The sequence below is a fragment of the Aphanomyces invadans genome (assembly GCF_000520115.1).
Source record: "Aphanomyces invadans strain NJM9701 unplaced genomic scaffold supercont1.28, whole genome shotgun sequence".
NCBI classification, from domain to species: domain Eukaryota; phylum Oomycota; class Saprolegniomycetes; order Saprolegniales; family Verrucalvaceae; genus Aphanomyces; species Aphanomyces invadans.
Genome location: NW_008580173.1, coordinates 263868 through 286154, shown reverse-complemented (window position 1 = coordinate 286154; position 22287 = coordinate 263868). Strand labels below are relative to the sequence as shown.

Genomic DNA, 22287 nt, shown 5'->3' with positions numbered 1-22287 from the left:
AAAATAAATGTTAACTTCGGTGTCCCTTAAATTCCTTCGTTAGCTGTAGTCGGGCATACAGCTAGCAAGTGAGGATCTCTCGATCCAGAGTCCAGGCTGTGAACTGTTAACCCCAATTTCACTTTAGGATTTGCCCTTTTCACCTCAGTGTTCATTCCAGTGGTGGAATGACATCACATGGCGAGTGGCTCCTAGCGAATCTAGGAGCAATCCAAAGTATGTCGTATCCCTGTGAATGTACGGCTGCACCGAGCACGCAGTAGGGCTAAATGTCGCCCCGGGCGACTCCAAGACAATGTTCTTGGTTGCGCTCGCATCCGCTTAACTCGAACTGGCGGAGGCAAGTCGCCCCACGTGACTTGACGTGCTGGGCGAAGTGTTGTTTTCATGGCTGTACAAAAGCAAGTCTCGTAGCTAGTGCACCGCATTGGCCGAGACACGCACCCTGGCAGAGTGCCATGTGCGTTTTTCCCGACATCGTTGTCGACACGAGATGTGGCCATGGCTGCATGATCATCGTACTCAGGATTGAAGCATCCAAGATTGGCCAAGCGGTCGCGTTGAATCAGTTGTTCGTTGTTTGTGCATACAGCAGAGCGAGGTCTCGGAAGTGTGCACCGCGGAATGGTGTCGCCAACGTGCTGTCATCAGCTTTGTGCCTCGCTGGAGAGAACACCGGACTCTGGCCATTTTGCGTGCCCTTGACGACGACAGTCCCGGCCATGCATGCACGTAGTACAGGAGCTAGTCTTGCGTTATACTGCACTACAGCGTGACATTCCAGGGTGGCCGCAGCGCTGTGGCGGTCGTGCATCTGGGGTGATTCCCGTCCGTCAGTCGACCATTGTTGCCAAATCTTGCATTGCCAAGGCCAAAATCATCTCATGATTCACGTGCCGTGATTGGGTGGTCAAAATGCCGGATACAGTATCCGGTTCATATTTGGACGCAAAACGATGGCAGAAAGCACGACGCCGGCCGCTCCAGCGCTGACGTCCAAGGAACTGCGCGCATCGCTGCAAGGGTGCATGATTCAGAACCAAGTCAACGTACGTCTTGCACGGGATATTGCGTTTGCCCGCATCCATTGCTGGAACGAACTCGACTGGTAGCCATTTGTAGTTTTGTGTAGGCGGCGTCCTCGCAGGTGTTCCCATCAGCATCTACAGCAAGAAGATGTACCCGTTTGCAGTTCTCGGCGTGCTTGGTATGCAATTCGTTCATATCGACATTGCCCACACGATGCTCCCTGTCCTCTAGGGTCGTTCATCGACTACTCGTTCCCGTACGATTCCAAGTGCGTCGAAATCCAGCGCGCGTTGGACGACGCGCTGGCCCGCGAACAGGCGTCTTCATCTCCAGCGACACCATCTACCCCTTCATCCTCTCCATAGCAATCGTTGCATTATATATCGACTTGCAATGTCTCCCGTTTGCGCTGTGCCTCGTTCGATTCTCTGCACGTCGGCGGACGTGACTTGCACGTTGCGCTGCGCAACAATACGATGCATCCTGTGCAACATAACGGCAGTTGCGGACGTCGCAAGGGATGATGAGTGTCCCTCGCTCAAATCGAAGTGGCCATGTGCCACGGCACCAATGCTAAGCCAACTACGTCGACTCCGTGGAACCGTCATGCTTGTACACGCTATATATGCAACAAAGTCCTCCACGCGGCTGTCTCCATCGTCGCACGTCGCCATCCTCGCGTCGCCATCCTCGCTGTTTCCATTCCTGGACTATGCGATGTTGCTTCGTCCGTCGGGCGAGTGTTCCGCCACCGCCACGACGTACCTTGGCATGACGGCGCATGGTGTATCGATGGCCAAGCATCTGCGTCCATGTTTCGCACTGGCGTGTACGATGCATCTCAAAGACGTAGTCCATTTCGACTTGGAATCCCATGCAGTGGTGGCATGACGAGCTAGACCCGATTCATGCCAAAGAGGGACTCGGCAAACTTCTTTTGTTCGGCCGCCTTCCTGTCGCGGAGTTGGGTCACTGTACAACACGTGGCGCACAGTCGGACGGCGAGTGCGTCTTTGTCAAGCTTTTCTCGGGCGGCTTGTTCAGGATCTTTGATGTCGCCGAGTTTCTTGGAGCAGTTGCGGCACATGGTGCGTCCGCACACGTGGCAGTCTCGCAGCGCGTCCAGGAGGCTCTTGGGGTTCTTGCATAGCTTGCACGACAGGCGCGGCACGTCTGCGGGCGGCGCTTGTGTCCCCTCGCGCATGTACTTGGTCAGGCGCACGAGTGTCTGCCGCGAAATCACGTCCGATACCATCACACCGTTGTGGTCGGGGATGTTGATCGATGCGCCGGCGTTCACGAGTGCGCCGGCCATCTCGGGGTACGACCGATCCACGATCGCCATGTGCAAGTATGTTGTGCCGTTCCCGACGAGGTTGTTGAGCTGCATGCCACGAAACGAGATGAGCTTCACAAAGACGGACGTGTCGGCTTTCGCCGTCAGGATGTGAACTTCCAGCGGTGTCTGGCCGCGTACGTTAGTCGCGTGGAGGTTGGCCCCCATCGAGAGAAGCATCGTCCCGAGCGACGTCTGCAACTCGGCGGCCGCCGCGGTCGAATTGTCCTTGGACGCGACAAAATGCAGTGGGGTATTGCCGTGCTTGTCGCCGACGTTCACAAACTCCTCGGCACGCGGGAGCTTCATCAATGCTTTCAGTACATCGACGTGCCCTTTCTTGACGGCGATGTGAAACGCCGTTTGGTTGTTCTTGCGTTCGCGGAGATGGAGAATCCCCGACGAATTCGTCGTGTCTGCCGCGCCATCCAGATCTTCCAAGTCGTATCCATAGCGCTGCAGCATGGCAATCATTGTACGGGAGCTACCTCCACTCACATGCCCACTTGAAGATGGCGCGGCCGGTGGAGCATGCGACTGCGCAAATCGAACTCGAGGGTTCGAATCTACAGGCGGTGCGTCTGGCGCTGCCACGGGAACATCATGATGATTGTGGCGGCGGTCGTGGCGGGGGGATTCTTCCGTAGATGACGCGGACATGTCGGACTCACGCAATACGTTCTCTTCGGAGAGATGCGTCCGCAGCCCCTCGATCGAATCCAGCGCCGACGACATCGTGATGATGATGGATCGGCAAGAGGTCAACTGATGGGGTGATTTATTTTACGGGTACAAAATATCATCCGCTGTTGCGAAATCTCCATGCATCTACACCGAAAATATTGAATTTTCCATGCATTTCACCCCAATTTTAGGTATTTCATATTCTTCTGTGATTTTATCTTATTCATACAATGGAAGGAAAGAAAAATTTAGTCAATATATCATGAGAGATACGATTGAAAATTCTTGATATTTCCAAATTTGATGACATTTTCGACACTCCTGTGGAGCGCGGATGGGGGTTACGTCCACGTTTAAACCCGTGTGCGGCATAACCAATTCTGCAACAACATCCCAGAGACATATAATCTTGCCAGTACGAGATCGTTTGTGCCAGTAACGTTGGAGCGGTCGTGTAAACCCCTCCCAGCGCATGCACAACATATCAACCACGTTAAAAATATCGAAAAATCTGGGTTGCATGCAAAACAACTTGCTGATTGGACAATTTCACCCAATCAACGCAACGTATAAAATTTTTCATTCAATGTTTTAATGGAAATATGCATATTTCATCAAATGAAATGCATTCCTGGCGTATCATTTTAGCCAATCAAATCCTATGGTGTCTGGCGTCCTCTTTGCCAGTCGATGCGTTAATTCTTAACAGGATGAATCGGATGCGTCGGCAAGTCGTAGGATCTCTGGCCGCGCCAGTCCGTGCCGGTGCCCGCGGCTGGGGCTGGTACCACCTAGCAGTGAAGAAGATGAACGCTCCCAAAGCTGCGTCACTGGCGTACGACTTTGCGGTCCCGGAATCGGCGACCCCGCGTCCTCGTGCGTTCCTCGATGTGAAGATCGGCAACACCGAACCGGAAAAGGTCGTGATCGAACTCGCATCTGACATTGTGCCAAAGACGGCCAGCAACTTCTTGGAGCTCGTCAAATCTGGCAAGTACAAGAACACTCCGTTCCACTTGGTGCAGAAGAACAACTACGTGTCCGGAGGCGACATTACGCACGGCAACGGCCAAGGCGGCATGACGGCCAGCGGCGCGCGCTACTTTGACGACGAGAACTTTGCCTTGCGCTATACGGAACCGGGGGTTGTTGGCATGGCGAACTCGGGTGTAAACACGAATGGGTCGCAGTTCTTCATCACGAGCAAGCCGATGCCGCACTTGAACGGCCGCAACGTCGCATTCGGTAAGGTTGTCGACGGCCTCGACGTCGTGCGAAAGATCGAAAACGTGTACAGCGTCAAGGGCAAGCCGTTGACAGAAGTTGTCGTTGTCGACTGCGGCCTCTTGTAAGCGACCAAGGACACAGTATGATATAACATGAATAGAACCACGCGAGATGATAGACTCGTCCAGGCACACGTCGTCGTCGGTCTCGTGGATGGAATGCTGCGAAGGATGGATTCCCCATGTCAGTAGGAGGTCGAGACCCGAGCGCTCTGTGTGTTCGGGGGTGGAACCCATTTGATTCCGGCACCATCCTGTTGGGAAAAGGTCATCGGCACAGCGAAGAGCTGTGCAGGCTGCGTCAACACGCTCTGCTTGTGATCTGTGCGACGAGGATGGAGATGGTTCGTCGTGACGTCGTCACCGCGTGGCGTGATTTAGGTGGACGCGCGCGCTCCCTGTCAAGGTAATGTGGCCATGGCTTCCCTCGATGCTTGCATGCAGATGCGGTGAAGTAGGTCTGGGCTCGCGAGGCGTTCATTGTCGACAATGGAGCGAGCGGATCGGGGCGGTGGGCAGACACAAATTCGACCATCCCTTTTAGTTTTAGCCAATCATGGAGCTTCATGGTGATTTGAAACGACTTGATTCGTAAAATGTGAAGAAATCGGGGTAATTCAAGTATTGCGCATGGAAGCAGACGAAGCGGCATGGGCAGAGTGCAACGACATCCTTGCCCAAGTCAAGCAGAATAATGTGCATGAAGGCCTCCGCAGGTTATGCGCGCTGTCACTAGAGACAAGTGTGGCGTCTGTGCGAGAGTGGACGCACGCGACTATTGCCGATACGCTCGAGTGGCACGAGTCGCAACACAACGATCCTCCCCCGTTCGTTGTGCCGTCCGTCACAAAGGCGTCGCCGTCGTCGCTTTCCATCGGAGTGTCGCTGCAAAGCCAACATGATGTCGTGAAGGAGTATGTACTGGATCAGCTCCAGCGTCACGAACAGCCACTTCCTCACGCGACGTCCATCGCGCTGCAGCATGTGTTGGCCACGGACATCGACGATACCGCTCTCTTTGTCGAGCTCACCAACGTCTTCCTGTGCGAGCATGCTATCTTGGACATGCTTGCATCGTTTGAAGCGCGCGTGATGTCCGAATTGAGCCAATTGTCCCTGCCAGCTCGATTCAACTTGTGGACGCAGTTTCCTCGCGTCTGGGAACGCCAGGTTCGACCTGCAACGCCCGTCAAACCGTCAATTCTGTGGCCGTAGATTGGTACATGGCTCGACCAAGTGCACGCAACTCCGTTGCTTCCTGTGCAATGCGTCATTCTGACCTCGTCCTCGCATGACCACAAGCCGAATCCCGTAGACGACGCCGCGTCATTGTTTCGCACCATGTACCGCCAAGCGCCACATTTGCATGTAGTGGCGCTTGACGTTTGCCAGCGGTGAGTACGAGGACGCTCGATGGGCAGAGTGGCGCCTTCAAACGTGCATAATGACCTAGGTATCTGGCAGTGTATCCCACCCATCGGACGCTCCAACTGGTGCAGGCGCTGGCACATTGCTTGACCGATCGAACTGTCGTCCGCCTTGTCAAAGTCGGAGGTCCCCTTCGCGGGCTAGAGGTACCTGTTGTCTGGATGGACCTTGTAGGCTTATTCGAGGCATAGATGCCACCGCCGATGACGTGGTGGAGCCTGGCGCAGGACGCGGACTGGATTCGATCGACCTGCCGCCGTGTTCTTCGCTATTCGCCACTCCCAACATGTCCAATAAATGACGGCATCCGACGTGACAACAACGAAGAGCACGTATTCCACTCGTGGGTCGCATCGCTGACGGCAGTGTACGCGCTCCAATGCACCAGGACCCACACCGTTCTCCACTCGTACGCCAGTGCCCTTCTCGACGCAATCCGCCGCTTCTCGTCCACCGACGCGGGACCTTCCGGCCCGGTTTTTGCGTGGCTGCAACAGCACCGGTACAATACGCTTCGATGCCGACACCATGACCATACTTGGTCGGCGCCATGTTGCATCTTGTACGACATGGACCAACTACATCATGTCTGCGTAGAGAAGCCGCCGTCGCGTTCGCCGCGTTGACGGCCACTCTCCTGTTCAATTGGATCGGTGTAGCGAGCGAGCAGCTCCCGACTGGCACGTCGTCAAGCGGACGAGTCGCGGCGGCACCACCACCAACGACGCTGGACGCCGTGGTGACTGAAGCGATGGCGTGCATGGAATACCTCCTGCGCCTCCCGCCACCTTCCACCATGACGCGGCGGTGCGACGCCCATCTCTCTCCTTCGTATTCGATCGATGTAGCTGACGCAATTGTGTGTCGTAGGGCATACCAGATCAGCCTCGTCGGTGTCGTTCTCGCGAGTGTCGAGTGTTCTGCTGGTCGACACAATTTGTGTGTGCACCCGACAATTGCCCCAGCATTGCGTGAGCTCGTGCGGGTCATGACCGTCGATGCCGAAGTCACGTTGCCATCGACATGGCGCGCCCACGCTGCCGCGAGGCTCACGTGTCTGGATTGTACGTGACGATGCCGATGCTCGATCTGACTTTGTACAATAAACACCACGAAACGATCTTGTCATGCCAAGTCGATGGCGTCGTCGAGGGAGATGGAATGGGCTGGGATTCGGCGCTCGCCATGTTGGCGTCTCTTTGGGACAGGGATGGGCCCAGACGTTGTCATGTCATTCACTCGTCGAGATCGTCGCCATCGCGATCGCGCGCAACCAAGTGCCGATTTGCGATGGCGAGCCTCCAGCAAGTACACAAACATCCGTTCGAATCCAAACGGTGGCTGCAACGAAAGCGGTGCTGTCAGCGCCGACGACGACCTGCAGCGGCCGCGCACACTCGCATCTCAACGTTCGACCCATGTATTCTGGTTTACTCGGCCGCCACGATGCCTTCGCATTTTTGAATCTTCAGCGAAAAGTCCACAGCGCCATAGCCTACATCGTGATCATCAAAATTGCAGCCATCGCGGCAACGTGCTGCGAACCTTGGGTGAGTTTGCCTTGGCTGATGATGTCGACGTGCGGCGACACAAAGTCGCCCATCGAGTCGATCGTGATGCCCCCGCTGGCTTCGATGAGGAGGTGGGGGAACTGTTGCTTGAGCGTCGCCGCGACTTGCTTGAGCTGCGGCGGCTCAAAGTTGTCGAGCATGACGATGTCGGCGCCTGCGGTGGCCTACACACGACGGCAGCCATCACCACCCTGTCCCTGGGACAATCGAGTTGCCATACCGCCTCGACAGCTTCCTCGAGCTTGCGGCACTCGACTTCAATCTTCATCGAGAAACCCGCCGCCGTCTTGGCCCTTTTGACCGCGTTCGTGATGCTGCCCGACGCCCATACGTGATTGTCTACGTCACCACGACGAGTTGCGGCCTGGACGGCACGAGCGCACCACATACCTTTAAGCATGACCATTTGAGACAGATCGTTGCGATGGGTGCTAGCGCCGGCCACGAGCAACGCGTACTTTTCAACGACGCGGAACCCTGGTGTTGTCTTGCGCGTGCCAGCGACATGACCGTGCCAGCCCAAACTACGGGCGACCTTGACGGCGGCGGCTGCCTGCCACGCACCAAGTGAGAGACTAAACAGGCAACGTGGCCATCGAAGGCGTACCTGCGTCGCAATGCCACTGGCGCGCGTCAAAATGTTGAGTGCCGTGCGTTCGCCAAGGAGAATGTTGCGGCACTTTCCCGTCACCTTGGCGACGACAACTTTGCCCGAGGCCACGGTGGATGGGTCGATCATAGCGCCTTCGGGAAGCTGCCACTCCACGACACAGTCGACCGCTTCAAACACCGCTACAAAGGTCGTCGTCAAGGGTCGCCGTCGTGGCGTCGCTGTTGGCACCTGTGAAGAAGGGGACACCCGCCAGCACCCCGTGGGATTTACCGAGCAAGTACGCGATTTGATTCGACTCTACAACGCGATGCACAGTCGCGGGGTCAGCAATGCATCGGAGGCAGCTGCACTCCTCGTCGGAGGATGTACAAGCACCACGCTCCTCGAGTGAGACGACAGCAACATACCACCCACGACGAACCCGCCGACATCGTACGACGGGATATCGTCTTCCAGCCACAGCTGGACGTTCTTCTTCCACGTGGGCGGGAGGAGGTGCGCAAACGTCATCGTTGCGGGTCGGGGCGGCGTGTCAAGCAATGGAAGTGCCAGCAGCACTCCCCCCCACCGGTACACGTCAGGCAGAGGAATTGGCCAATCCGATTGGTCCAAATACTCACCCGTGTCTATTTTGACGCGAATTATCTCACCTGATTGGCAAACCACATACTAGTTGAACGCATGCGTCTGGTCCAGCCGCTGCAGTAGCGGCAACATTGGCTGCGAAGCGAACCGCTAGGCGGAACAACCCTCGATGGAGACGCAAGAAGACCACGCAAGACATGCATGAGCGCTGTAGGTGAGCCACGCACCTCCATGCCGCATGACAGTAACGCGCAGGAAATGGTGAGAAGTTGTGTGGGTTGCCATGAGACGGACGTTGAACATTGAGGCAAACCCAAGGCGACGCCTACGTGGTTGGTGAAAGCGAGGGCTCCCGAAGGGGGGCAAAGGGGGCGGAGCTGCGAATGCGACTTCGCATCGTCGCCACTGTGCTGCATCACGGAATGCGTGATAGGTCAGCGCGGGGCATGGATCGGTCGCGTTCGAGCTAATCCCTCGCGGAAGTAGATTACCAACATTCGGGCCGTTACCCAATGAACGCTCACTATGTAATCTCAACTGCACTGGTGAATGCAATTTCTCTTGAACTAAGGCGATTCAACAAGCGCGGTTTTGATACACTCAGCAGCACATTGCAAGATAGTTGCTGACGACGAGGCTTACACGGGTAGCTTCTGGTTTCGCTCGACCATCGTCGAGCTGGTGCCTGCCTTGTCGGCCGGAGCCAAACGTGGCAATTGCCTCAGGAATATTGAATGTTGGTGTCTGTACTTACAAGAGGGATTCACTCGGCCAGTACGGGTTGACAAAGGGAGAATGAGCCCGGCCGCGGCATTTCGACCACGCGCCATGTCGCCTTGTCGCATCGCTGTGCTAGGTCCACCTGAACACACACGGCGCGCCTGTTCGCGTCAGACCGAGAGATGCAGCACGAGGCGTCGCGTCCCCCTCGACAAAGCGTCGCCGCTCTCTACCACCGTCCTCTTCGTATCCCTGCACCGCCATCGAGTCTCCCTTGCGCTCCCCTCCACCCAAACAAACCAGCGCCGCATGGTGCATTTCTCCTTGGTCAAAACCGACCAACTCGAGTAGCCCTTACCATGCCACGTCATTCAACTCGTGATCCAGGCGTCGGCGGATCGTACCGTACACGCAATGTCGGACAGGTCGTCGCGATCTCGAGGAATTGCGGCGAGAACAACATGATATTTATTCACGTATATTCTGCGATACAAGGCGTCGAGCAGCTTGTGAGACCAAAGCGATCCGTGCGGGGGACCACACCCGCGCCGCAAATGCATGGAGGAGTCTACGAGTCGACTTCAAGTGTTCTGCATCGTCCTCGGCCAGTCGTGGGTTGGGCGAAAGATCCGGAATGTCCGACGCAGCGGTGTCCACACGATGTGGCACCACTTGATGCATGGCTGGCCACCCCACCGTCCACATGGCACACATTGTCGAGTCCATTGCAGCCGTGCGACCATGGCCCTTGTGACCGCCCTCGCCTTGCCATGCATAGCCATGCTCAGCGACCCACAGGCTGCGGGTGGCACCGTCCACTGCGCCCTGCGTCATATAGAGCTGTCGCATGACGTGGCACCCGGATTGCGTTGGTTCAAGTTGAAGCGCATGATGTCGAAGCAGGATGTACGAACTTGTTTTTCAAATTACAAAGCCAAATGGTTCTTTTACAAAACTTTGACTTGAAGTTGTTCAAAACGTATATAAAACGCTTGTTTCAGATGCATATATCTTGCCAAACGAACATCATACACTCAGGTCATTCTGGACACAAATAAGTCCTCTCGCAATCAAGGGCGTGGCTGTGCGCACAAAAGGTGCGCGGGCTTCGCACGGCGGCTGGCCGCGGTAATGTCTCCATTAGACACAGCGCAATGGTTTCGAGACGACGAGCTAGTGCCTGGCTTCGTTGCTTGGCAGCTGCCGTGTTTGGTTTCCACGCGACCGCCGTTGGCCAGGGTGAGGCGCCGCGCGATGCGCCAGTGTAATGGTCAGCATGCCAACCCGCGCTCCGTGGATATCCTGGAATGCCCGCAGCTGCAGTTGTCGGTATTATACTCTCCACCGACGCGAATCGCGGTGGCCTCTGGTCGCGTACTGCAGAGATCGGTCCAGCGCTAGACGGTTCGTCCTTCACTCGTGTCGCGGCAGCTGCGCGTCGGCGCGTGAGCAACCGTGTGCCAGAGGCGTCGTCACTGGCGTGTCCGTGTCAAGGCACCTGGGCTCGGTCCTGATCTTGCTGCCGCGATTGCTGCGAACACTGTCGGGGGTTCATGAAGTTGAAGATTCGCGGGCGACGCAAGCCCAGTCATTTCGGGTTTTCCCACGTGTACCACATCTCAAGATTCAATTTCGATCATGCCAACGCAACAGCCGCCGGCCACCGGGATCCCTCCACGCCGAAAGATCGTAATCGTGGCAGTCGGCCCCAGAGGCGACGTCCAGCCGTACTGCGTCCTTGGGCAAGCCCTGGCTGTCCGCGGCCACCACGTCACGATCGCGACGGAAGAGCGTCTCAAACCCCTTGTCACGACCGAGTTTGGCCTTCCCTTTGCCACGATTGCAGGTGACGTTTACGGTGGCCTCTACGACGTCGAGTTCCAGCACCGCTTCCGCGTCGCGAGGTCCCTTAAGTGCCTCGAGTTGCTCACGGATTGGAACAACCGGTACGACCCCGATGAAGTCCTGGCGTCGTACGTGGCCGCCCTGGCGGGGGCCGACATTGTGGTCTGCGGCGCCGCCTTGGCCATTGCACAGACGTACAGCATCGCCGAGAAGTACAACTTGACTTGGGTGCCGGTCTTTCTCGGATCGTGCCCGATCCCAACCAACGAGTTCCCGCATTGGGTCCTGGCTGGGGTCCCGCTTGGATTCCTCTGCTCCAACCATTGGTCGCACTCGATCGTGGCGTCAAAGGGGTGGCTCCAGCAGCGCAAGCGCATCAACCAGTGGCGACGGAGTGCGCTGGGGCTCTCCCCCATCACAACCCCCCTTGGCGTCGTCGACCTCATCCAAGCCAACGACAACATTACCATCTTTCAAGCGAGCTCGTTGCTGTTATGCGGCCCCAAGCGGCAGGTCCCGCAGGACTACCCGCCCAACAAAGTCGCGTACGGTGGCTTCCTCTTTCCCACCACGTCGAGTCCGCCAAGCCTCCCGACTGGATCGACGGCATGGAGCAGCCCTTCCGACCGTGGGTCCATCGCTCTGCAAGTACACGACATGCCTTGACCCACACACTTTTCATGCCGTTGTACTCGTAGCGGTTCCTCAAGACAAAGACCCTGCCCGTCATCTACATTGGGTTTGGAGGCATGCCAACCATTGAGCCGCTTCCGCTGCTCCAGCTCGCCCTTCAAGTGTGCCACTCGGCCAACTGCCACGCTGTCATCGTTGCAAGCTGGGCCAAGTTCATGCCACCGCCCTGTGCCGCGTTGGTGCAGTACCACACCAACACGATTTGCGTCGAACCGTCGGCGCCGCACCCGTGGCTATTTCCTCAAATGAGCTGCATCATCCATCACGGCGGGTTCAGCACGACCGCGACCGCCCTTCGCAGCGGTGAGCAAGCCTGTCACGACATTTGTTGGCCTTACTGAATGTCCGTGCTGGTTGGCAAACGTTGTAGGTGTGCCACAGATCCCGTGCCCTGTCATGATGGACCAGTTCCACCATGCCAATGACATGGTATCCCTTGGGGTGGCCCCTGCCGTCGTCCACAAGGGGTACCTCACGGGCTCGTACGTCGCCAAGCTCGTCGCCCAAGTCCTTTGCAATCGTCGCAACGTCCAAACGATTGCCAAAGACCTGGGAAAGGTTGTGACCAAGGAGAGCTCGGACAACCCAGACAAGTTTTGCGACTGGGTGCTGGCAGCCCCACCAACCTTTACACCGTCGAAGGCTTCAGCCATGGCATGGTAACGCAGGATGGCCATCCATGGCCGCCATGCGCAACACCACCACGCATGCATGCTCGCCCCGTCAGTCGCCCGACCATCCAGGGACTCGGCGTCGGCTATCGCGATGGTCGTTTCGACGCGGTCCCTCATCGTCGTTTATCTATTCACAATATACCTCCCCCGTGATTATGGCGTGTGTGTCTAGCAAAGTCCTACGGATAGAGCAACGTGTCGCAGGCGTTTGCATTAGGGCAGCCACTGGAGCTCTATTGAGAGTTGAGGCCCCCGTACTCCTGTAAGTCGTCCCACATCAGCGGCGCCGACGGGTGTGAAACTGTGATGCCGTCGACGACCCTTCACCTATAGTCGCAAGTGACTTGATTTCAGTATGACAAAACCAACCGGGAGCCGGGATCGAACCCGGGGACAATTGCAATGACCGGTACACATTGTTTTCATCGTGAAAACTTGTGTTCGTTGAACCGAGAGAAGGTTAGCATCTCCCTCGGCAAGGACGAGATCGCGCTTCGGCGTAGAAACTCTTGTGGTTTAGGCTATGGCACATTGTGCCATCTAACCAAATTTTTCGGCGGCTGCGGCGGCACCACTACCTCGCTCTCTCTACCAACCCCCTTGCCCTCTCTCGGGCGGCGGCGGCCATGGTACGTCCTCGTGCCATGTTTGGGCCACCGCCACGTGCTTGCCGAGCCTGTGTGGCAACGCTCCACCCGCAAGACGACCTCTCACGTTTGCGCTGACCGTCGTATGCAGGGGCAGGCGACGTCACAACGATCCTCTCGAGTGCCACAGCAGCGACGCCATCAAGAGCCATCCGCGAGCAACGTTTGTCGTCGTGGTTGGGACGATGCCTGGCTCTGGACAACGTCCCATGCCAGCCACATGTGCCATCGACAACAACGCACGACACCACTCTCGTGTATTATATGAAGGAAAACGCAGACGGCGACGAGGGAGGTTGTCGGGGGTGTTGGGCAGGCGAGAATGGCCGGGACGGCGGCGGCTGCGTCGCCGCCATAAAGCCAAATGCTGACGTGGTTGGCGGATCGTGCCTTGGCGACGCGACAACAGCAGCCTGTTGTTGCTGCATAAAACGAAACACAGACGAATTTGTGGACGATGCGGTCGTGAACGCGCGTTGAGCCGCGGCAAACGTGGCCGGGACGTGTTCGAATGGTTGAGACTGGTGGACGGGAGTTGGTCGCGGTCCCGACGGAGGCGACGATGACCAGGACGCACGAGTGGCTGTGAGCCGGGGCGAGCTGACTTGGTCGAAGAGGGAAGGGGCGGGGCACGTGTACGGCGTTTTGAGCTTCAACGGGTGCATGACGCGCGACCCGACCATGAACTTTTTGAACGTGAGCACGCGATGGTACATGGCGGCATTGGCGAGGACGGGGCCAAGTTCGGGGAGGGCGACGTGTTCAATCGAGTTGCCGTTGATCGCGACGAGGAGGCAGCCGGGGCAAATAGCCGGATGGAGTTCGATGAGCCCTTTGTCGCCGGACGGGAGCGGCACGAACTCGGCGAGAATCGCCGACTCGGGCGTGGTCCGGTCGAGGACAATTCCCATCGGACCGGGAGGCACGTCGACTTCGAGAATCACTTCGCGGGCCATGCCGGCCTTCTTGAGCGCTTCAAATTCATCGCGAGTGGACATGGTAGCAGCAGCACGAAGCGCACGGTCATGCTGGACGTGATGAACGTCCTCCGACACTTCGCTGCGTCCGTCTGTATCTTGCTCGGACATGTCACCTCGACTGCTCGACGTATCTCCCAAAGTTGACCCGAACGGATCAGCCCCAGCGTCGTCGTCGGCGGCGTCGTCATGCCCGACGGACAGATCTGCAAACGCGTCGTGAATGCGGTCCGCGGCGGTGCGCTACACCAGTCGGTGGTGACATTTGACGTGCCATCGACGAATTACCTTGGGGGATTGCGATGCAGCGGAGAGGAATGAAAACGCCGATGTTGGTCCTGCGTGGCTCGATGGGTTCTCGTGAAAGGGCGACTGCGCGGCGGGCTGTGGCGAGTACGATGCGAATGGCTGTGGACGGTCGTGATTGCTTGGCGGACAAGTCTGTTGCAGAAAAGAGAACGCCGTCGTTGGGGGCGGGCCATCCTGGACAAACGAAAACGCGGACGACGACGACGGGGTCGGCGACGGCTCGGGAAGTGTAAATGCTGAAGTCCGCGACGACTGCGATGTGTTGGACGGCGACGACGGTGGGGGCGTCAAGAAACCCGTCGACGACGGCGGCGGCATCTGCGCTGCCGGCGTCGGGTAGGACGTCGATGACGCGGCAGATTGTGGACGGGACGGCGGACTCCCCGACACGAACGAAAACGCCGACGACGGCGTGGGGCGGTTGCTAGGCTGTGGTGCACCGACTACGGTCAATGAGGCAAACAAGGATGGGGGCGCCGATTCGTGCTCGTGGATCGGCGACCCAAGCAGGAGGTCTTGCATCGGCGGCTGGTAGTTTCTCGACGGAGTGTGCCGATTTGTGGGCGATGCTGGCACGGGAGGGCTGTACAGAGATTGCCCTGTTGGCCTGCCGTGGTGGTATCCCTGATCAAAGTGGTCGTGGCTGCGAGGGCCGACGTGCATGGATGAGCTCGTGGTGCTGCTACGACTGCTCATTTCCGACGACACGCTGCTTTGACGCGAAGGCGCCCTGTTGGTCGAGGAAGAAGGAGCACGCTGTTGTTGCGCGCTGCGCTGGTAAATGGAGGGATGGTCACCTCGGTAGTCGTCGTCATCGTCGCTGCTTTCGTCGTGGGAGGCTTGCGTAGGTACATGCGCGTCGAGCGCGTGAAAGACCTTTTCTGCTCGTGACTTGACGGTTTGCTTGGCATGGTCGGTCAAATGCTGCAAGAGGTTTTTCCGGGACGAGAAGTAGTCGAGGTACGTCGTGGCGGCGGCCGTCGACAGGAGAGCATCCAGCACAGCAAGGGCGCGCGCTACGACTTGCCACAGCGAGTCTTCGAGTTTGGTTTCCAGCAGCTCGCACAGGTACGTGTGATCGAGTGCTTGGATGTGGCGCATCAGGGTCGTCATGGCATCCTTCGGCGGGAACGACGTTTGACCAATCGACGAACACAGCTCCGAAATCAGCACGAGTTCCGAGACGGAATTCGACGCGGACGACGACGTGCCGCCCGTCTTCCAGGGCGACTCGGCATTGTTCCTCCATTTGGCCGCCTGCGCCGCATACGCTGTCTGTGCCGCCTGCGGCTGTCGGTACATCATGCTCATCTTCCACGTGGAATGCTATCAAATGCGGAAGCTGCAATGTACCGCGTCGTGATTGGTGGAAGTTGGGGATCACACTAATCACGGAATCTTCCGACTTTCGAGAACAAACACTATTTTATAGTGGCAGTTTCAACGAGGGCGCAGCACCCACTGGAGGAACTCCTTCGAAGGCCCGAGGTTGGCGCTCGGTGCGCGCCACCCACACCCCCACGCGCGCCAGATCCGTCCACAAGGGCGTCGGCAGGCGCAATACGCCACCTCGCATACCAGCAACCCTCCCTTCTGCAACAGGCCCAACATCGTCCAAGCGTGGACGGCGCTGGCGGCATCGTCATGAAGATGTCGCAACGCGTGAGGGCCGCACCACGTGCTGCTAGTTTCATGAGAACGAGTACGTAGCGCACATTGCCCATAAAACGCAGACGGGCAGCTTTCGATGGGGGACCATATGCAAGGTGCACCGAAAAGCGCAGACCCGAGCACAATCGCGCGTCGACGGAACATTGGTACACTACACGGACGCGCATGCCTTGCTTGAGTGAATCGTCCGTTGGCGCAGGATGGGGCTTTGTCGTTGGCTGCGGGATGGGTGATCGAGGGGGCCGCGTCGACCATCGTGAGAGAGCAGCGGTCGCAAAATAGTGTGAACGATCATTTCCCAGTAATAGTGTATGCCAATCAACGAGAGTGAGTCACAAGGCAACGAGGCCGGTCGTCCTGGTCGGGTCGTTGTGCTGCGATCAAAATATTCCGCAGCGGCGACAATGCCAATGCTGCACAGGAGGAGCAAGCGCCGGCCGAGGCGGTGGGTGCGGTGTGTACTCATCGGTTTGTTGTGCACAGATGCCATGACACCAGGTACGTCGGAGCTGCGCGCCGTACGTTGTGACCGTTGGGATAGGCGATGCCCGAAACTCGACAACGGCGTGGCCAGTTGTGCCGACTACTGCGCAAACGAAGACACCACTTGTAGAGCCAACAGCAACTTCACCCATGACAGTGCCAACAACAGAGGCCGCACCATCGGCACCACCTGTCCAGCCAGGCACTCCAGAGACGCTTCCATCCGTGACAAAGCCACCCTTGACTTCTCGATCCACACCTTCGCGGACTCCACAAGACACTCCATCATCGACAGAAGACCCTGCGCCTACATCACAAATTTTCCCACAGACTACCCCCCAGCCAACACCCCAGCCAACACCGCAGTCAACACCGCAGTCAACACCGCAGCCAACACCGCAGCCAACACTTCAGCCAACACCCCAGCCTACGCCACAGCCAACCCCCCAGTCTACGCCACAGCCTACACCGCAGCCAACCCCCCAGCCTACGCCACAGCCTACGCCACAGCCAACACCCCAGTCTACGCCACAGCCTACACCGCAGCCAACCCCCCAGTCTACGCCACAGCCTACGCCACAGCCAACACCACAGACGCCCCCACCATCAACTCCGTACACGACTCCACAATCATCGCTGGAACCATCTCCACAGCCAGTGACATCGACTCCCGTCCCCACATCCCGTCCTCTGGCACGTTCTCTCGTGCCTCAAACGCCGTCTCTGCCAACTACCTCGTCGATGCCTCTTCGACCGTCTTCAAAGCCGACACCCACTGGAACGCCCGACAACCAACTCGATCTATTCAATCCAACGGAATTACCGCGAGAAGTGCCCGGCAACCGTGGGAACTGGCCATCGCAACGGATATCGCCGCCACGTGTGCTTTCGACCGTGGACGACGTGTTGCAAAAGCTGCCGACTGTATTCTTGGCCGTGTCGCTCGCTCCCCTTGCCGCATTCCACGTGGGGCTATGGACACCCGCCCCGGCATTCCCACCGACGCCGTGGCTCCTGCCGCTGTCTTTCTCGGTCATCCAAGCGCTCACCGCCGTCTCGTTTGTGCATGTGGGTGGCGCATCGTCCATTCCTCTGACCGCGCTGTATGCTGGCGACGGGCTAAGCTGGGTGCACTTTCAAGTCCCGGGCAATACAACGAAAGTCGTGGCGACCGATCGCAGGCTGGCTACACAAGGTGGCGACGGCGCCGAGTACGTACACGTCGGGCCAGAGTCGTTTGCGCTTCGCCAAGGCATCGACGAAAAGAACTTGTTTGTTCGGTGCGTGGTGGCGGTGGTCGTCGTTCTCGGCGTGCTCACGTGCTTCCGTATCGTCGGGATGCTAGTCCAAGCCAAAGCTGCCGCCAGTGGCAACGCGCCCCTTGAAGCCATGGGCGTGCTTGTGCGCCACCGCGCGGGCCTTCTCGTGTCGTTTGTCGTGTCCGCGGCGCTGTTTCCGCTCGCGATGGCCGCCGCATACGAAATCCGCCAGGATGGCTACACCGACGGAAGTCCCCACTGGACTGCTATCGTGGCGGTCGCGGTGCTCGTGGTGCTCGTGGCGTCTCTGGCGGCCATCGCCATTCGCTTGTACGTGTTCACACAAGATGAATTCGACCGTGACGACGCTCCACACCATGCTTGGTTTTCCTGGCTGCCGGCATCGGTTTCGTACAGCTATCGCGTCCACGCGATGCTGCCACATGCAATCCAAATCGTCACCGGCGGCATCGTCGGGGGCGTAGCGTCTCCCGCCGTCCCTGGCCTCGTCATCGGCGCGCACGCTGTCTTTCTCGCGTTTGTCGTGCACTCCACATTGTACACCGGTCGCTGGCACCGGTTGGTCGTCGCGTCCATGGAAGGGTGCATCGTTCTCGCATGGGCTCTCGCGTGGGCCGGAGCCCACGTGGCGCCATCCACCGCGGCTGCCGTCGGGTACGTCGTCGTGGCGGTGTGGGTTCTCGCTCTCGTCGCCATCTTGGTGTACCAAGTGATGCTCATGTGGTCGGTTTGTGCATCGTTTTCGCCAGGTCGCCCGCCATCTCGGCACATGGCGTCGTCGGCCGAGGCGCGACATCGCAACCCTCCATCACGAACACACCCGCCGCCATACCAAAGGATAGCAACGCCTGCTCCGACGCGGCCGCGCCATGGCGGCGACGCGCTGTCTGTGCGACGGCATTACGGCGTGCGAACCAACTAGGACGCCATGACCCAGTTCACGGCTCCACCTGTTCCTCCTCGAAGACCAGAATATGATTAAAGTGCCGTCGAGGTTGCAACCGGTGTTGCAACGCTAGCACAGGACCAAATACCTTGCCGCCACTTGCGCTGCCAGGGCCCATCATTCGTCGAACAGTCCCCTCTAACTTCTCTATGAACCGTGATACAATTGAACGCTCGGTTGGCTAGCGAAGCCACGACTCGCCTTCGCCACAGCGCCGCGGGTGGTTTGCTGTGCCTTGGCATATTGTGCATCGTGTCCGGCACTTTCCACACTGCAGGGCACACCTCGACGTGATGCGAGCTGCTCTGTTCAAAACGCCAACTTGTTCACTCCAGCGTCCTCCACCGACGCCACCACCGTGGGCACTTTCAACCAGTCCACCATAAACACGTGCCATCCACTGCGCACGTACCGCGCCACATCCACTTGAGGGATGCGAAGGCCGTGCCCATCATCGCTTGCGGATGTTACAAAAATACATGCCGCATGCGCGTCAAGTCGCATGTCTGAACCGTCTATAGGACGTCGCAGACTTCAGAATACTGCGCAGCCACCCACTCTGGCAGATCGCCACGATGCCATGGCACACCTCGAATGGACGGGCGTTCCTGGAAACAGGTGTGCTACATACAGGACGTGGTGGTCGTCGACCCAAGTGGCAACGCGTGGGCAGTACGCCAGGTAGCGGGTTGTAACCTTCCAGCGCCGTCGCCGCCGGCATGGACGAGGTTGCACAGGCATGGATTCGATGGGCTGTTTTCCTGGAACTGACGGCCCCCGGTCCTCTTGTCGCGACAGCCACGATGCCGCCCACACAGAATGGCGGACACGATTGTCCGATTGCTTGTTTCATCGGCGAGTGCCATGCCATCCAAGCCGTCATGCGCACGAGGCGTGGCTGGTTGCAGGATCTGCACGTCGTCACGATCGACATGGACCTCTCTCACTGCAAATCGAGGTCCTTCAAAGCGATTCCGAGCGAGAACATCCGTGTCAGTCGGAAATCCCATGAGCACGACAAACGTCCGTTTAAGAAGACGGACGAACGAATGTAACGAAGTGGGTTTGCTAGACTTAGAACAAGGCAGCAAGCAGGGCGACCGACGCCATGGCCAGGACCGACACCTTGACCGACGTGGCAGACGATGGAGTCGGCTTGACCTGGGACGTGGTGGGGGATGCACTCGTCGTCGATGGCGCGGTAATCGTCGGGCTCGGCGACGTATTGTTTGTGCTATTGTACACCCTGGCGTTGGCGCACACGAAACGAGGGGTTGCGGCGCCGCACACGGCATGCAGCATGATATTCCACGACGCCATGTGCTCGGCGATGGTCGGGTAGTTGCCATTGTCCGTCCACGTGGCCGAGATCTTGCCGCTGGTCGCCTTCATTCTGCCGAGCTTTCCAGACAAGTCTCCCTTTTCGCACACGCCGGGGTTGGCGGCATACGCCGTCGCGTTGCAGCCGTACGTTTTGTTGGCACACTTGGGGTCGTTGTTGAAGTCCGAGTTGGGACCACACGCGAAGTCTGGGTCGTAGTGGTTGGCCGTCTTGGCGAGCGAGCACCCCGTCAAGAACTCGGATGCCTTGCCAGCATTGGCCCACTTGGTGTGGATGTGCCACGTGTACTCGGTCACGTTGGTGCAGTTGCCATCGAACGCGTTCAGGGCGGTAAAGTTGGCTTTGGTCAAGTCCAGGTCGGCCGTGATCGACGTGGACGCAGCGCCGACGAGGGTCGTGATGGTGCCGGCGACGCCGCCCGATGTCGTCGGGTCGAATGTGTACACCACGGTGCTGGCGGCGGCGATGCTCATGACTACTTGCGCAGGCGGCGGAACGTTTGGAAATGGCGATCGGGACAAGGATTTCTGTGTCGGACTGCTGATTGGTTCCACGCTCGCAACACTTGTTGGAGTGTAAAGTCGGCAGCAGCGCATGATGGACATGTGGCGCGTGTTGCGGCGGCTACCGCGCGCCTGGCGCAGAAGAGGCTGGGGCCGTACGCAGTGGCGCGTCACCCCGTGGTCAACGACCCGGCACGCACTCGGCAGCACGAGGGCGTGGGGAGGCACGCAGAGCGTGCTTGCTGTCCCTCTCGATTCGCAGGAGGGCGACGCGGTGAACCAGATCGTATGGATCTGAGTCGGACGAGCCCCTGACGACTGACCTCTGCCTTAAGCACGCACACAATGTTGCCACGTGTGCCGTTCACGCTTCTGCATCCAGCGTTCATTCGAGCCCAAAGCACCGCGACCCTACAGCGCAAAGCGCTTGCAGCTGCCGCCGTGCAGCACATGGACTACTCAATCTTGAACTTATCCAGTCACGAATCGACGCTGGTGGTGTGGGTGCGGCGCTACTACACCCGAGGCTGGATTGTAAATGGCCGAATTTGATTGGTCCACGGCGAACCCAGAAAGGTCGCCAGGTGGTCCCTTCAACATCTACCGGTGGACGTTGAGAGCGATGGAGGTCGGGATATCAGCCCGGACAGACCCGGCGCGCACTGCACAAGGCCTTGGCGTTGCTGTGAATGTGTCCCCTTGAATGTGGTCTGCGTGGTGCATGGCTCGCTTGGAGCCCGAAGCTCGGCAGAATGATGCGAGTGTATCCTTTCGTAGAAGCTAGGCCGTTTCCTACCCCTCGCGGAGAGTCGGGGGTGGACCGTTCGTGATCATGTTCAGCATGTCCCATGGGCCAAAGGCGAATGGATGGAACGATCGGTGCGTGTATTGGTGTCGCATGATGGCGTTGCGGGGAGGGCGAAGACCCATTGCACTCGGCGGTGGCTTTGCCAAACCTTGTGAATGGAATACAGTGGCAACACACGCAAGGCGGCCTGCTTGACACGCATCCGTTGGAGTTTGCGCAGTGCCTCGTGCTTCATTTTCCATGGCATTCCATGCGACTTGTGATGCCGTTGACAACCAACGCCACAGCCGTAGCGGTCAAGGGCGGACCACGATGGCAAGCGCAGCGTCCGCCTTGCCGGCACCGCGCCGAGTGGATGCCAGACGATTCACGATCGAGTACGCCACCGCCGTCAACAAGCTCGTGGTTGACGCGCAGATGCCGCTGGCCCCGGTACGGCCCCCGCAGACAGATTCATCACGGGATTGTACACACAAAAACATGACCGCTTGCCTCGACGCGCTCCTGCGTCCCACCCAAAGTGAGGCTAAGGATGCTCGAACTACTAAGCCCCAACTCAATGCCGTTCGGCACCACATTCAATTACACTCACACCGCCAACGGCACGCCTCGATCGAGGGCATCCACATGGCCGAATGGACCAAGATCACAATTGATATACCTCGTCGACCTAGACAGCGCCACGTCATGCTCGCCAAACGGGTGGTTGTAGCTCAAAAATATGGGAGCACAACCAACTGCCCACCCTCGTCCTGCCCACCTCTGTCGACCGTGTTTGGCAGGATTGGTTGCCAACGATGGAAGCGGTTGCTTCTATCACATTTGGAGATGCGCAATTGCATGTTGGTGTTGCAGCT

At 58.3% G+C, this 22287-nt stretch overlaps 9 protein-coding genes across 14 annotated transcripts; 5 read left to right on the top strand and 4 right to left on the bottom strand.

Moving 5' to 3' along the window:
• Window positions 1-943: 943 nt before the first annotated feature.
• Window positions 944-1447, top strand: H310_10865 (hypothetical protein). The gene is made up of 3 exons (XM_008877349.1): window positions 944-1049; window positions 1123-1207; window positions 1261-1447. Exons 1-3 carry the CDS (start codon window positions 957-959, stop codon window positions 1392-1394), a joined length of 312 nt encoding a protein of 103 aa, XP_008875571.1. The 5' UTR covers window positions 944-956; the 3' UTR covers window positions 1395-1447.
• A 355-nt stretch (window positions 1448-1802) lies between these two features.
• Window positions 1803-3133, bottom strand: H310_10864 (hypothetical protein). Its single transcript, XM_008877348.1, has one exon. It carries the CDS (start codon window positions 3098-3100, stop codon window positions 1925-1927), a length of 1176 nt encoding a protein of 391 aa, XP_008875570.1. The 5' UTR covers window positions 3101-3133; the 3' UTR covers window positions 1803-1924.
• Window positions 3134-3745: 612 nt separating this feature from the next.
• H310_10863 (hypothetical protein) lies at window positions 3746-4543 on the top strand. Its single transcript, XM_008877347.1, has one exon. It carries the CDS (start codon window positions 3760-3762, stop codon window positions 4399-4401), a length of 642 nt encoding a protein of 213 aa, XP_008875569.1. The 5' UTR covers window positions 3746-3759; the 3' UTR covers window positions 4402-4543.
• Window positions 4544-4965: 422 nt separating this feature from the next.
• Window positions 4966-6897, top strand: H310_10862 (hypothetical protein; the record flags this gene model as incomplete). 4 transcript variants are annotated; one of them, XM_008877344.1, is made up of 6 exons in its annotated part: window positions 4966-5505; window positions 5551-5729; window positions 5789-5909; window positions 5955-6265; window positions 6361-6570; window positions 6634-6897. In XM_008877344.1, the coding sequence occupies 6 exons, from the start codon at window positions 4966-4968 to the stop codon at window positions 6833-6835; spliced, it is 1563 nt and encodes a 520-aa protein (XP_008875566.1). In that variant the 3' UTR covers window positions 6836-6897. The 4 variants fall into 4 exon arrangements, with proteins under 4 accessions (XP_008875566.1, XP_008875567.1, XP_008875568.1 ...); XM_008877345.1 differs by having other exon boundaries at window positions 6361-6897; XM_008877346.1 differs by having other exon boundaries at window positions 5955-6570.
• A 207-nt stretch (window positions 6898-7104) lies between these two features.
• On the bottom strand, window positions 7105-8517 carry H310_10861. 2 transcript variants are annotated; one of them, XM_008877342.1, is made up of 7 exons: window positions 8355-8517; window positions 8176-8244; window positions 7942-8126; window positions 7725-7887; window positions 7555-7673; window positions 7309-7498; window positions 7105-7258 (listed from the first exon to the last, which is right to left on the bottom strand). In XM_008877342.1, exons 1-7 carry the CDS (start codon window positions 8455-8457, stop codon window positions 7194-7196), a joined length of 894 nt encoding a protein of 297 aa, XP_008875564.1. In that variant the 5' UTR covers window positions 8458-8517; the 3' UTR covers window positions 7105-7193. The 2 variants fall into 2 exon arrangements, with proteins under 2 accessions (XP_008875564.1, XP_008875563.1); XM_008877341.1 differs by having other exon boundaries at window positions 8176-8517.
• Window positions 8518-10890: 2373 nt separating this feature from the next.
• H310_10860 (hypothetical protein) lies at window positions 10891-12453 on the top strand (the record flags this gene model as incomplete). Its single annotated transcript, XM_008877340.1, has 3 exons — window positions 10891-11745; window positions 11814-12093; window positions 12161-12453. 3 exons carry the CDS (start codon window positions 10891-10893, stop codon window positions 12451-12453), a joined length of 1428 nt encoding a protein of 475 aa, XP_008875562.1.
• Window positions 12454-13155: 702 nt separating this feature from the next.
• On the bottom strand, window positions 13156-15732 carry H310_10859 (hypothetical protein). The gene is made up of 2 exons (XM_008877339.1): window positions 14377-15732; window positions 13156-14331 (listed from the first exon to the last, which is right to left on the bottom strand). Exons 1-2 carry the CDS (start codon window positions 15706-15708, stop codon window positions 13372-13374), a joined length of 2292 nt encoding a protein of 763 aa, XP_008875561.1. The 5' UTR covers window positions 15709-15732; the 3' UTR covers window positions 13156-13371.
• A 1378-nt stretch (window positions 15733-17110) lies between these two features.
• On the top strand, window positions 17111-18947 carry H310_10858. Of its 2 annotated transcripts, XM_008877337.1 has the most exons (2): window positions 17111-18485; window positions 18581-18947. In XM_008877337.1, the coding sequence occupies exons 1-2, from the start codon at window positions 17293-17295 to the stop codon at window positions 18807-18809; spliced, it is 1422 nt and encodes a 473-aa protein (XP_008875559.1). In that variant the 5' UTR covers window positions 17111-17292; the 3' UTR covers window positions 18810-18947. The 2 variants fall into 2 exon arrangements, with proteins under 2 accessions (XP_008875559.1, XP_008875560.1); XM_008877338.1 differs by having other exon boundaries at window positions 17293-18810.
• An 835-nt stretch (window positions 18948-19782) lies between these two features.
• H310_10857 (hypothetical protein) lies at window positions 19783-20592 on the bottom strand (the record flags this gene model as incomplete). Its single annotated transcript, XM_008877336.1, has 1 exon — window positions 19783-20592. One exon carries the CDS (start codon window positions 20590-20592, stop codon window positions 19852-19854), a length of 741 nt encoding a protein of 246 aa, XP_008875558.1. The 3' UTR covers window positions 19783-19851.
• Window positions 20593-22287: the final 1695 nt, after the last annotated feature.

What these genes read in the sequence shown, in the direction of transcription:
- H310_10865 (XM_008877349.1), top strand. Translation starts at nt 957, where the DNA reads ATGGCAGAAAGCACGACGCCGGCCGCTCCAGCGCTGACGTCCAAGGAA. An exon ending in TGATTCAGAACCAAGTCAAC is followed by an intron (nt 1,050 to 1,122) that starts GTACGTCTTGCA and finishes AGCCATTTGTAG; the next exon opens with TTTTGTGTAGGCGGCGTCCT. An exon ending in TGCAGTTCTCGGCGTGCTTG is followed by an intron (nt 1,208 to 1,260) that starts GTATGCAATTCG and finishes CCTGTCCTCTAG; the next exon opens with GGTCGTTCATCGACTACTCG.
- H310_10864 (XM_008877348.1), bottom strand. Translation starts at nt 3,100, where the DNA reads ATGTCGTCGGCGCTGGATTCGATCGAGGGGCTGCGGACGCATCTCTCC.
- H310_10863 (XM_008877347.1), top strand. Translation starts at nt 3,760, where the DNA reads ATGAATCGGATGCGTCGGCAAGTCGTAGGATCTCTGGCCGCGCCAGTC.
- H310_10861 (XM_008877342.1), bottom strand. Translation starts at nt 8,457, where the DNA reads ATGACGTTTGCGCACCTCCTCCCGCCCACGTGGAAGAAGAACGTCCAG. An exon ending in TCAAATGGTCATGCTTAAAG is followed by an intron (nt 7,674 to 7,724) that starts GTATGTGGTGCG and finishes GTGGTGACGTAG; the next exon opens with ACAATCACGTATGGGCGTCG. An exon ending in CCAAGGCAAACTCACCCAAG is followed by an intron (nt 7,259 to 7,308) that starts GTTCGCAGCACG and finishes ATCACGATGTAG; the next exon opens with GCTATGGCGCTGTGGACTTT.
- H310_10859 (XM_008877339.1), bottom strand. Translation starts at nt 15,708, where the DNA reads ATGAGCATGATGTACCGACAGCCGCAGGCGGCACAGACAGCGTATGCG. An exon ending in CTGCATCGCAATCCCCCAAG is followed by an intron (nt 14,332 to 14,376) that starts GTAATTCGTCGA and finishes CGACTGGTGTAG; the next exon opens with CGCACCGCCGCGGACCGCAT.
- H310_10858 (XM_008877338.1), top strand. Translation starts at nt 17,293, where the DNA reads ATGCCTCTTCGACCGTCTTCAAAGCCGACACCCACTGGAACGCCCGAC.